General features: G+C 42.0%; 1 protein-coding gene across 1 annotated transcript in view; it reads left to right on the top strand.

Annotated features, from left to right (window-relative positions):
* The window catches only part of TDRD9 (tudor domain containing 9), a 126,854-nt gene that overhangs the window by 36,221 nt on the left and 77,216 nt on the right, over nucleotides 1–13,417 (top strand). Inside the window, exons 5-7 of the mRNA XM_025391938.1 lie at nucleotides 730–852; nucleotides 3,910–3,990; nucleotides 8,695–8,859. Coding sequence (XP_025247723.1) covers nucleotides 730–852; nucleotides 3,910–3,990; nucleotides 8,695–8,859 — 369 coding nt within the window. The remainder of the gene's footprint in view (nucleotides 1–729; nucleotides 853–3,909; nucleotides 3,991–8,694; nucleotides 8,860–13,417) is intronic.

Consider the following 13,417-nt stretch of genomic DNA (forward strand, 5'->3'; position numbering starts at 1 on the left):
ATTGTTTTCAAAAAAAAAAAAAAAAAAAAAAAAAAAAAAAAAAAAAAAAAGCAGTGAAACAGAATTTCTTGAAAATAAGGCCGGGCACGGTGGCTCACACCTATAATCCCAGCACTTTGGGAGGCTGAAGTGGGCGGATCACTTGAGGTCAGAAGTTGGAGACCAGCCTGGCCAACATGGTGAAACCCCATCTCTACTAAAAATATAGAAATTAGCCAGGCGTGATGGCACATGCCTGTGATTCCAGCTACTCAGGAGGCTGGGGTATGAGAATTGCTTGAACCCAGGAGGTGGAGATTGCAGTGAGCTGAGATCACGCCATTGCACTCTTAACTTGGGTGACAAAGTGAGACTCTGTCTCAAAAAAAAAAAAGGAATTTCTTGAAAATAAATTGTAATTTCTTTCCAGTTGAATAGGAAAGCAGTGAGAATTCTCATGCTTATGACTTATAATTTTATCTTTTTAATAATATCTCTGTAATCTAGAAGATGTCTTGATACACATTTTTTTAACCTAAAAATGTTATAGCAATGTGATTAGATGAGCCAACCCCTGCCCCTCTCTCTCCTCAAAAAGAAGAAAATTGACTTGAGAATGTCACTTTTAATTTGGAGCCTGTGTATCTTTCAAAATGCCATAATTTTTCATTCCCTTTCTTACCTCCATTATATTAATAAAATGGACATCACTTTTTTTTTCTCTTTTTTCCTTTCCATTTCCAATTTTAGGTAGGGCTAGAGAAAATAGCAACAGAGGACACGAGGCTAATTTATATGACAACTGGAGTCCTGCTTCAGAAAGTAGTTAGTGCCAAGAGTTTGATGGAATTCACACATATCATCATTGATGAAGTAAGTAATGTCATCTACTTATAAAGGTCATATTTATCTCTCTTAAAAAAACTCTCTTAGAGTATTGTGAACCCTGTCTTTGTGCCTGTCTCAGCTTTCTTTGTTTTTTCCTTCCCCTTTACTTTCTGGACTTTCCTCAGTAAGGATGGAATTTTTTTTTTTTTACTTTGTTTATATTTTAAACGAGTTTTTTGGTGGGGAATGTTGGGTTTGAACAACTTTCCCAGGAACTTTGGAAATGGTTCTTCCTCAAACTCTTGTGTTTTAAACCTTATCAGTAATTCTGTTTGGGAAGCTTGGCTTATTTCTAGAGGAATTAGACACATCAGCAAATAAATAGGATTTGTGAGAGGTAGTGAGATGAGGCTAGGGTGTTTAATAGAGTCTGAAATCAAACTATTTGGGCAACTGGCTCATGCCTGTAATCCCAATACTCTGGGAGGCCAAGGTGAATGGATCACTTGAGGTCAGGAGTTCGAGACCAGCCTGGCCAACATGGTGAAACCCCATCTCTATTAAAAATACAAAAAAAAAAAAAAAAAAGATTAGCTGGGCGTGGTAGCACACTCCTATAGTCCCAGCTACTTGAGAGGCTGAGGTGGGAGAATAACTTGAACCTGGGAGGTGGAGGTTGCAGTGAGCTGAGTTTGCAGCACTGCCCTTCAGCCTGGGCAATAGAGCGAGACTGTCTCAAAACAACAATAGCAACCAAAAGGATAAACCCATTTGGGCAACTGTTTAGAGTAGTGTCTCCCTACTCTATTTTGATGCGTGGGACAACTAATAATACAACATGTACTCCAGGTAGAGCTGAGTCAGTACGTTTGTGATCGTATGTACAGACACTTGGTTTTAAATTATTATAGGGCATTTCGTGGGACAGTAGGAGAGGGTGAAAATGATCAACTGTTTCTTACAAAATAGGGTAATATATAATACAGTTCAGAATTTTCTTTTATGACTTATGGCAGTTTTGAATATCTTTATAGTAGGTAGAGGTCAAATTCAGATTTAATAGATAATATGCCAAAAGATGACATTATGAAGGTTATAATAGTTTTTCATTGGGCTTTTTAGTATAATTGAGCCCACTTTACATAAAAGGAAACTAAAGTTTAAGAAAGTTCAGCGCTTAGGCCACAAGTAATCAGTAATGTTGCTGGGTTCATCCCTGGGTAGTTGACTCTAGAGCCTGTGCTGCTAGTGCCTGCATTTATTTTCTGTGTGTCTGACATATTTCTCTGCCTACGTGGCCTTTGCACACACATACTTCAGTGACACAGATGAATCAATCAATACTGTGTTATTGACTATATCCTTTTCTCAAGCTCTGCCATAATAGCTGAGCAAAAGTTAGCTCTTCTCTTCAAGAGCTTGCCCTACGGGGGAGTGGTAACCCACAGAAGACTATCGCGCCATTCCGACAACTTCCTGCTCTGCCTTTGTCGAGTGCGGTGTCAGCACCTAGTAGATGCCCCAGGGATTATTTGCTTCATAAATGAATGGACTGGATTCAACTACCTTAAGTTTTAGGTTTACATATAGTATCGTTTGCATTATCTGGGATTATTTGAATTTCAAAATAAATACAAGAACAAACGTTGAAGATGACCAGCCAGTTTCAAATGGAATAATGTTTTTAATTTTCCAGCTCTTAAGAATAAACTAGCTTTAGGCACATCATACATTCGATAAACATTTGTTTGAGTACTGCTATGGAAAAGGTGCCTCCTAAGGGGCTGAGGTTATAAAGATGAGTACTGGGGAGACACATCTGCTGATGTGTTCATGTTTATGTGTTAGAAAGGCTGGTGCAGGGAATCTGGAGCCAGTGGGCCACGGGCAGAGGGGAGATGATGGGTGTATGAACTCAGGAGAGACTGCCACAAGCTGAGGAGAGCTCACTTTGCTGATGATAGCCTTGATTTTTCTTCTCAAGTAAAAGAGAGGATGTTTGTGCTGAGGAAGCGTTCTGAAGTCAAGGGACAACATGAGATTTATGATAGTGTTAAATACCTTTCAGCTGCTGATTTTTGTTTTTCTTTTCTCTATGCTACTTCTTAGACATCTCCTTCAGTGAGAAGTTCAGAAGATAGTGGGGTCTGGAATAGAATTAGAATTACTTACAGGCTAAATCCTTTCACCTGTTACACTGAGGAAAGGAGAACTCCCTCTTTGAAACTTAATAATTATCTCTCCACTTCGGCCGAGAAGTGTCACGGAATAGAATCTTACTGTCCCCTTGTACATTGACATTTCCTAAGTTCTAGAGTAACTGGCTTCTTTAGAAAAATAGGCTGCCTAGCCCTTAGATGCTAGCTGGTTCTGGGGTGGGGCAGGGTTGGGGGACTGTGGGTCCTGAAATGGCTCTGACTGAGTTCTCTGTCTGCAAGGGCTGCAAGGTCTGTCTGAGGTCTGTCTGAGGTGCTGCCTCCCCGACTGCTGTCCCTGAGTGTCAGCACTACTGACCTTGGGTCCTAACCTTGCTCTGGTTTACCTGTTTGTGACTGACCCAGCTTTTCCAGGACCATCCCTTGCCCACCCTTGTGAACTGCAGTTATGCACATTATGGAATGTGTCCTGTAGGGGTCACATGGCTCCCGGTCAGTGTTAGACTAGCACGTCTTCGACCCTGTGCTTGCTTGCTGAGATGACAGTGTACCTGCAGACCTGGCAGGAGTTATGGCAAGCAGGGGCCGTGGGAGGGTGGCCCAGTGGTTCTCTGTGCTTGAGGTAGGTGGAGAGGCTTCTGGTTGTCACAGCAACCTTGGGCACAGTTGGCAGTAAATGAGCAGGGGCGAGGGTGCCGAACATTAGTCTGCCTTCTTGCGGGGGGCCTAAGGAGAAACACTGGAGGCTGTGACTGAGTGGGTGGTCTGTGGTCTGTTGGCCGATGCTCTTTGCTTCCCCTTAACCAGGAGTTATACCAGCCCCCTGAGGAACTGCATTTAGCAGAGACAACTGGTTTAGTCCCCATTCCCCCAGGGGTGCCTTTCTGTCAGCAGTGATGTGTGTTGCCTGATGTCATGTGGGGGTGCCCCCTTTTTTATTTTGTAGGTACATGAACGAACAGAAGAAATGGATTTCCTGCTGTTGGTAGTCCGCAAACTCTTAAGAACAAATTCACGTTTTGTGAAGGTAAATTTGATTTCGTGAGTAACAGACCTATTTAGGGGTAAGACTTATTGTTGAGTTTTGTTTCTCTCTATAGTCCCTTGGTGTCTATAGAGGATTCTGGGACCCCCGACAGATACTGAAATCTGAGGATCCTCAAATGCCTTCCATGAAACGGCACAGTAAAGTATTTGCATGTCGCATGTCTCCCCATACGCCCCAAGTCACCCCAGGTTATCTCCAGTACTCACTATCATGTGAAGAGTTGCTATACTCTATTGTTTAAACTCATATTTTTGTTTTTTTCTGAATATTTTTGATTTTTAGGTGGTTGAATCTGCAAATGCAGAATCTGATACAGAGGGCTGACTATATATATATTTTTTGGGACAGAGTCTCGCTGTGTCGCCCAGGCTGGAGTGCAGTGGCGTGATCTTGGCTTACCGCAAGCTCCGCCTCCCAGGTTCACGCCATTCTCCTGCCTCAGCCTCCTGAGTAGCTGGGACTACAGACACCCGCCACCATACCCGGCTAATTTTTTGTATTTTTAGTAGAGATGGGGTTTCACCGTGTTAGCCAGGATGGTCTCAATCTCCTGACCTCGTGATCCGCCCGCCTCGGCCTCCTAAAGTGCTTGGATTACAGATGTGAGCCACCGTGCCCAGCCTAGGGCTGTTTGTTTGTTTATTTAGCGATGGAGTCTCACTCTGTTGCCCGGGTTGGAGTGCAGTGGTGCAATCTCAGCTCACTGCAACCTCTGCCTCCCAGGTTCAAGCAATTCTCGTGCCTCAACCTCCTGAGTAGCTGGGACTACAGGCACCTGCCACCAGGCCAGGCTAATTTTTTTTGGTATTTTTTGGTATAGATGGGGTTTTGCACCAGGCTGGTCTCGAACTCCTGACCTCAAGTGATTTGCCTGCTTTGGCCTTCCAAAGTGCTGTGATTACAGGTGTGAGCCACTGCATGTGGCCGGGCTGACTATATTTTAATAGAAATATTTGAAACTGATGACTCTTAAAATTCATGATCATGTGTAGGACACCAGATCTTGCCAGGAAGCGGACTAAAGGGAATTCTTTTATGATCAGAGTATGGATACTTTTTGGTTATTACGTTGCCTTAAATTCTCATATTTTCTCCAGGCTTCAGAAAATGGTCTAATAGTAGTTAACTATAATGACATGCTGGGTTTTGAGCTTTGCTTTTGGTTGATTAAGTACCTTAATTTAAAGTTATGTGAATGAAGCTGGGCAGTACAGTGGCTCACGCCTGTAATCCCAGCAGTTTGCGGGGACAAAGATGGGCAGATTGTTTGAGCCCAAGGAGTTCAAGACCAGCCTGGGTAAGATGGCTAAATCCCATCTCTACAAAAAATGCAAAAATTAGCTGGGCATAGTGGTGTGTGTCTGTGGTCCCAGCTACTCGGGAGGCTGATGGAGAATTAATTGAGCCTGGGAGGTCCAGGCTGCAGTGAGCTGTGATTGTGCCACTCTACTCCAGTCTGGGTAACAGATGAGACCCTGTCTCAAAAACTAGCCAGGCATGGTGGTGGGTGCCTATAATCGCAGCTACTCGGGAGGCTGAGGCAGGAGAATTGCTTGAAGCCGGGAGGCGGAGGTTGCAGTGAGCTGAGATTGTGCCACTGCACTCCAGCCTGGGCAACAGAGAGAGGTTCCATTTCAAAAACAAAAACAAAAACAAAACAAAAAGTAAGTGAATTAATCTGCAATCCCTGGGTTCGAAATAGCACCAAAGTGCATTGAAGTTTGAGAACAGAATATGTACTACTATTTGAGAGACGTAAGTTAAGTGAAGGTTGATGGGAATGATAAATATCATTTACTTCTTATTTGAACAAAAAGGAAGAAGGTGTGGACTAGGCCAAAATGGCAAAGGGTTTAGAATAATTGTGCAATCTAAACAAGTCTACTCATAGGTCAACCTTAACCCAGCTGTGCTAAGCAGAGGTCTGTGGGAAACAGCTTGAAAAAAGGCCACGTGGTTGGGATATTCAGTTATTCTATGATGGAGCTGCTAAGGGATTTGCTGTTATTGGAAAACAGTTGCTTTCTAAACCATAAAGCATTTTGTCTTCAAGTGTTTATTTGTTGAGGAAAACATTTCTCTTTCTCTTTCCCACGTCCCCAAGTGGGGAAGCTTCTGCCTTAGAATGTTCATCTTTTCACGTGGTGGGTGCTGAATGAATGGAAGCTGACACTTGCAATCAGTTGTCTCATTGCTTGAGGTGATCATGAAATGAATGAGAGAGTTTGGCTATTTCAGTCCTTCTTGGAATCTTAACCAAGCTGTCATTGAAGATTATTCACATTGAGACGTTTCTTGAATGTAATTTAAGACACTTCTTTTTTACTCAAGTCGGAATAATGAGTTGGTTACACATTTTTTCAGTGGTAAAGAGAGTTAAAGTGTTTATTGGGTTAAAAAAAATCCTACACTGATGGACATGGTGGTAAGGAATTTGGTACTTATAAGTTGTAAGAAATGGGTTGTCAGTTTCGCTATGTTCATGAATTATTAGCAAATATATGAAGCAGCATATTTTCTTGATATAGAAACTTATATGGTACATGTAGTTGGGCCAAGAAATTAGACACTATATTCTAGATGGTTTCGTAAGAGGGTTTTAAAAAACTCTAAAAAAATCTTTATTAGCTTTTAAAGAGAGTGCCGTTGTCAAGGGGACCTGGGTGTGGGGCATGGGCACATGGGCTTTAAGGCCTCCCCTTACCTCTCCCGCCAACCTTTAGGTCCCTGTGGTTCCCCTGACCTGGCTTCCTCTCAGTGCCTCCTCTATACCATCCTCCAGCCACTGACCTTGCTGTCACCTCTAGCTGACTGGATTCAGCTCAGGCCTGCTCCAGACAGGCAGTTGTCTTGGGTGTCTGCTGACTTGTCTGTTTGGAGAAGCAGCAGAGGGCTGCAGGGGAGGGTGGGTGAGGGAGGCTGGTCGCCAGGCTGAGTCCTCCTTGCTCCTAGCATTCCAGGCTTGGCCTCTTGTTTGCAGGCTGCACTCAGTGTCCTGCAGTTCACTAGCCTCATCGTTCCTTAAAACCCAGTTTAGAGATATTTATGGTGACTGGGGTGTGTCCCTTAAGAGCCACTCTTCCACTCCAAGTGGCTTCTCAGAGCATTCTTTTTAACTTCAGACATCTCTTCTCAAAATGAGTTTTAGTCTGTACAGTTTTTACCATTTGTATCTCATTCTAAAGGGGAAAATACAGATGTTTTCTTTACTCGATAACTGCAACAACAATGCTTATATGAAATGTTTACTTTTTGGCTGGGTGCGGTGGCTCACGCCTGTAATCCCAGCATTTTGGGAGGCCAAGGTGGGCAGATCGCTTGAGCTCACAAGTTTGAGACCAGGCTTTGGGCAACATGGCGAAACCTCGCCTCTACGAAGTCCTAGCTACCTGGGCGGCTGAGGTGAGAGGATCACTGAAGCCCAGGAGGCTGAGGTTGCAGTGAGCTGACATCACGCCACTGCACTCCAGCCTGGGCGATAGAGCCAGAACTTGTCTCAAAAAATAAAAAAAATTTACTTTTTGGCTAGGATTTCCATTTCGATAACTCTACTTGCGATGTATAGTAGGTGGTGAGCAGCCAGCCGGACTGCTGTGCCCACTCGCCACATAGCATTTTGGAGACTGCTGAGCTGGGAGATCCTCCGTAATCAGCCGCCTTCTCCAGGCAATCTTGTGCTGTATGCACTGCACCTGTCATTCATGGCTGAGTTTATTAAGGATATCATTTCATATTTGCTTTTTGACAAAACTGAAAGCTGCAGTCAGTCATCTTGCCCCAGTCTGGGGCTGTTCCTCTGCTACTGCACCACTGTTGTCCTGGGACTGCTCCAGTTTCTTGAGTTGGAGCTAGAGTTTTCTAGATCCCCTGTCTTCTTTGCTGGCTTACTCTGTCATTTCTCTGGAACACATCATAGAGTAACTTATTCTTTTTAATTTATTTTTTATTTTTGTTTTAAAAACAGGATCTTGCTCTGTTGCCCAGGCTAGAGTGCAGTGGTGTGATCATAGATCACCGCAGCCCCAACCTCCTTGGCTCCAGTGATCCTCCCACCTCTGTCTCTTGAGTAGCTGAGACTACAAGAGGGCACCATCATGCCCAGCTGTTTTTAAAGTTTTTGTAGTGATGGAGTCTTACTATGTTGCCCAGGCTGGTTTTAAACTCTTGACCCAAGATTATAGGCATGAGCCATGGCACCTGGCCTTACTCTTTTTTTTAAAATTTATTTTTAATTTATTATTACTATTTTTTTTTGTAGAGACAGTGGTCTCCTGTTGTTGCTCAGGCTGGTCTTGTACTCCTGGGCTCAAGTGTCCTCCCACCTCAGCCTCCAAAGTGCTGGGATTATAGGTGTGAGCCACAGTGTCTTTATTTGCCTGGGCCATATTCTTTTTTAAAATTAGTCTCCTGTTGTGAAGTTTTCTTTCAGATAAATGATTTTAATTTACCCTTATTGGAGATAAAATTTATCACTTGATAAGGTACTTGAAGAGAAATGGTAAAAGTTGGTATCTCTGATTAAACTACAATAATTACACTAGTGATTAAATCAAGGTGGTCTCTTTGAAGTCTTAAAAGTTGTTAAATAAGGAATGAAGCAGAAGAAAAGCCTGTAATTTTAGAAGTATTTAATTTGGTTATTATTCTCACTGTTTTATTTTAATGTTTTCTCTTACTCTGTAGGTAGTCCTGATGTCGGCTACCATCAACTGTAAAGAGTTTGCAGACTACTTTGCCGTTCCTGTTCAAAACAAGATGAATCCTGCATATATTTTTGAAGTGGAAGGCAAGCCCCATTCAGTTGAAGAGTATTATCTTAATGATTTGGGGCACATTCATCATAGCAAGGTATGTTGGAATGCGTTGTTTCTTTTATAGTGAGTGTACTTTTTTTTTTTGTGGTATTTTTGGTAGAGACGGGGTTTCACTGTGTTAGCCAGGATGGTCTTGATCTCCTGACCTTGTGATCCGCCCGCCTCCGCCTCCCAATAGTGAGCATACTTTTGTATTTGATCAAACCTGCATTCATCACTTATGATTGTAAGGCCCTGCGAAAACATGATTATTTTAAAATTGACGCATACTACATGTACATATTTATGGGGTATAGTGTGGTATTTTGATACATAGGTATAATGTGTCATGATAAAATCAAGGTAATTAGCAAATCCATCATCTCCAACATTTATCATTGTTAATTATCATTAACATTTATCTTTGTGGTGGGAACATTTAAAATCCTCTCTTCTAGCTATTTGAAAATAACCGATAAGTTGTTGTCAACTGTAGTCACCCCACGGTGCTCTAGAACACGAAAACTGGGCGTAGTGGTGGGCGTCTGTAGTTCCAGTCACAGTGGGACCCTCATCTCTTTTTAAAAAGGACGCTAGAAGTTGTTTCTTATCTAGCTATAATTTTGTGTCTGTTAACCAACCTCTTCCTATTTCCTCCCCTTCCCAGTCTCTAGTAACTTCTTTTCTACTCTCTACTTCTGTAGCATCCACATTTGAATCAGAATGTATGGTATTTATCTTTCTGTGCCTGAGTTATTTCACCAACTTCACTCAGCCATGTTGCCCAGAATGATAGGATTTCATTCTTTTTTCATGGCTTTATTTAGTTGTGTATATATACTAAATTTTCTTTATCCGTTCATTTCTTGATGTACACCCAGGTTAATGCTGCAGTAAACGTGAGAGTGGAGCTGTTTCTTCAGCATATTGTTTTTCTTTCCTTTGGATATATACCCAGTAGTTGGATGGCTGGGCCATATGGTCGTTCTGTTTTTAGTTTTTTGAAGATCCTCCATACTGTTTTCCATAAAGGCTATATGAATTTACATTCTTACCCACAGTATACAAGAGTTGCCCTTTCTTTGCATTTTCGTCAGCATTTGTCGTATTTTGTCTTTTATTTTTACTTATTTATTTTAGAGATAGGGTTTTGCTGTGTCACCCAGGCTGGAGTACAGTGGCACCATCATAGCTCACTGAAACCTTGAAGTCCTGAGCTCAAGCAGTCCTCCTGCCTCAGCCTCCCAAAGTGCTGGGATTACACGTGTGAACCACTGCACCCAGCCTTTGTCTTTTGATAATAACTATTCTGGCACATGTGAGATAATATCTCAGTATGGTTTGGATTTGCATTTCCATGACAATTAGTGATACTGAGCGTTTTTTCATGTATTAGCCAGTAGTATGTCTTCTGTTTAGAAATGTCTTTTCAGATCAATTATATGCCCATTAAAAAAATTGGATTGTTTGGGCCGGGCATAGTGGCTCACACCTGTAATCCCAGCACTTTGGGAGGCTGAGGTGGGCGGATCACGCGGTCAGGAGATCGAGACCATCCTGGCTAACACGGTGAAACCCCGTCTCTACTAAAAAATACAAAAAAATTAGCCATGCGTGGTGGCGGGCGCCTATGGTCCCAGCTACTTGGGAGGCTGAGGCAGGAGAATGACGTGAACCCGGGAGGCAGAGCTTGCAGTGAGTCAAGATTGTGCCACTGCACTCCATCTCAAAAAAAAAAAAAAAAAAAAATTGGATTGTTTTTGCTGTTGAGCTCCTTGTATATTCTGAGTATTAATCCCTTGTCAAATGAATAGTTTGCAAATGTTTGCCCCCATTTTGCAGATTGTCTCTTCACTCAGTTGATTGCTTCTTTTTTGCTTGTTTGTTTGTTTTGTTTTTGCTGTGCAGAAGCTTGGTAGTTTGATATAATCTCATTTGTCTACTTTTGCTGTCTGTGCTTTTGAGGTCTTAGCCATAAAATCTTTGTACAGATGTCCTGAAACATTTTCCGTATGTTTTCTTCTAGTAGCTTCATAGTTTCAGGATTTAGTTTAAGTCTTAAATCCATTTTGAGTTGATTTTTGTGTATGTTGAGAGATAGGGGTTTAGTTTTATTTTTCTGCATCTGGATATCCAGTGTTCCCAGCACCATTTATTGAAGAGACTGTTCTTTCCTCAGTGAATGTTCTTGATGCCTTTCTTAAAAATCAGTTGGCTATAAATATGTGATATTGTTTCTGGGTTCTTTATTCTGCTCCATTGATCATCTGTGTGTCTGTTTTTATGCCAATATCATGCTGTTTTGGTTACGTTGTGGTGTATTTTGAAGTCAGGTAATGTGATGCCTCCTGCTTTGTTCTCTTTGCTCAGGATTGCTTTGGCTTGTGAGATCTTTTGTGGTTCCATATGAATTTTAGGATTTTTTTTTTCATTTCTGTGAAGAATGTCATTGGTATTTTGATTGGAATTGTATGAATCTTACGTCGCTTTGGGTACTATAGTCATTTTAATAGTATAAATTCTTCCAATTCATGGCCAGGCACAGTGGCTCACACCTGTAATCTCAGCACTTTGGGAGGCCAAGGTGGGCTGATCACTTGAGCCCAGGAGTTTGAGACTGGCCTGGGCATCATAGTGAGATGCTGTCTCTACAAAAATTAAAAACATTATAATAGCTAGGCACGGTGGCATATTCCTGCAGTCTCAACTACTTGGAAGGCTAAGGCAGAAGGATCCCTTGAGCCTGGGAGTTCAAGGTTGCAGTGAGGCATGATTGTGCCACTGCATTCCAGCCTGAGCAACAGAACAAGACCTTAATTAGTGAATCAGTCAGTCAGTCATCTATTCTTCCGGTTCATGAACATGGGATGTCTTTTCAGTTTGTTTGTGTTGTCTTCAATTGCTTTAATCAGTATTTTGTAGTTTTCATTGTAGAGATTCTTTACCTTGTTGGTTAAATTTATTCCTAGGTATTATTTTTCACAGCTATTGTAAATAGGATTACTTTCTTGATTTATTTTTCAGATAGTTTGTTGTTGGTGTGTAGAAATGCTAGTGATTCTAGGCTGGTCGCGGTGACCCACGCCTGTAAACCCAGCACTTTGGGAGGCTGAGGCAGGCAGATCATGAGGTCAGGAGATCGAGACCATCCTGGCGAACACTGTGAAACCCTGTAAATTAGCTGGGCATAGTGGCGGGCGCGTATAGTCCCAGCTACTCAGAGGCTGACGCAGGAGAATGGCGTGAACCCGGGGGACAGAGTTTGCAGTGAGCGGAGATGGTGCCACTGCACTCCAGCCTGGGTGACAGAGCAAGACTCCATCTCAAAAAAAAAAAAAAAAAAAGAAGAAAAAGAAATGCTACTGATTCTTAATGTTGATCTTGCAACTTAACTGAATTGATCAGTTTTTGGGTGGTGTCTTCAGATTTCTCTCTCTCTCTCTTTTTTTTTCTCGTTGAGACAGGGTCTTACTCTGTTGCCCAAGCTGGAGTGCAGTGGCATGATCTCAGCTCACTGCAACATCTGTCTCCCAGGCTCAAGCAGTCCTCCCACTTCAGCTCCTTGAGTAGCTGGGACTATAGGCATGTGTCACCGCTCCTGGCTAATTTTTGTATGTTTTGTAGAGACAGGATCTCACTCCGTTGCCCCAGCTGGTTTCGAACTCCTGGGCTCATGTGATCTGCCCACCTTGGCTTCCCGAAGTGCTGGGATTACAGGCATGAGCCACTGCACCTGGCCAGGTTGTTCTATGTATAAGACTATATTGTATGCAGAGAGACAACTTGACTTCCTCCGTTCCAATTTGGACGCCATTTATTTGTTTCTGTTGTCTTATTTCTCTGACTAGGACTTCCAGTACTATGTTGAAAAGAGTGGTGAGAGTGGACATTCTTGTCTTGTTCCAGGTCTTAGTATGATGTTAGCTGTGGGTTTGTCATGTGTGGACTTTATTGTGTTGACGTATGTTCCTTCTATACCTAATTTGTCTAGAGTTTCATCATGAAAGAATGTTGACTGTATTAGTCCATTTTCATACTGCTAATAAAGACATACCTGGGTAATTTATAAAGAAAAAGGGGTTTAATGGACTCACAGTTCCACATGGTTGGGGAGGCCTCACAATCATGGTGGAAGGCAAAGGAGGAGCAAAGGCATGTCTTACGTGGTAGTAGGCAAGAGAGCCTGTGCAGGGGTACTGCCCTTTATTTTCTGGGAACTGGATTTATTTTCGTAAATTGTGAACATAATAAATACATTGCATATCCCTGGCAAAATTATTGGTCCTGCTTTTATACCTACTGAGGTTGAAAAATAAAATGTCACATTATGATCAGCTATAAAATTATAGATTCATTTGGTGTGGGAAGTAATTTCATTATAAATACAATTTTATTTTTATTAAACTTACATTTTCTAATATAAGTTGTATTTATCTAAACCTGAAGGAGGATTGTATCGTAATGGTGAATACTTGATAATATATTCTTAAGAAAGGTTGCATGTGATTTAAAACTATTTTCATATGGGTAATACATTTAGAGGGCTCAAAAGTCAGGTGTATTTCAACATATTCCCTTCCTACTGTTTTCCTCTGTCTGTCCAGCAATACTAC

The sequence above is a fragment of the Theropithecus gelada genome, chromosome 7b, assembly GCF_003255815.1.
Source record: "Theropithecus gelada isolate Dixy chromosome 7b, Tgel_1.0, whole genome shotgun sequence".
Classification (NCBI taxonomy): domain Eukaryota; kingdom Metazoa; phylum Chordata; class Mammalia; order Primates; family Cercopithecidae; genus Theropithecus; species Theropithecus gelada.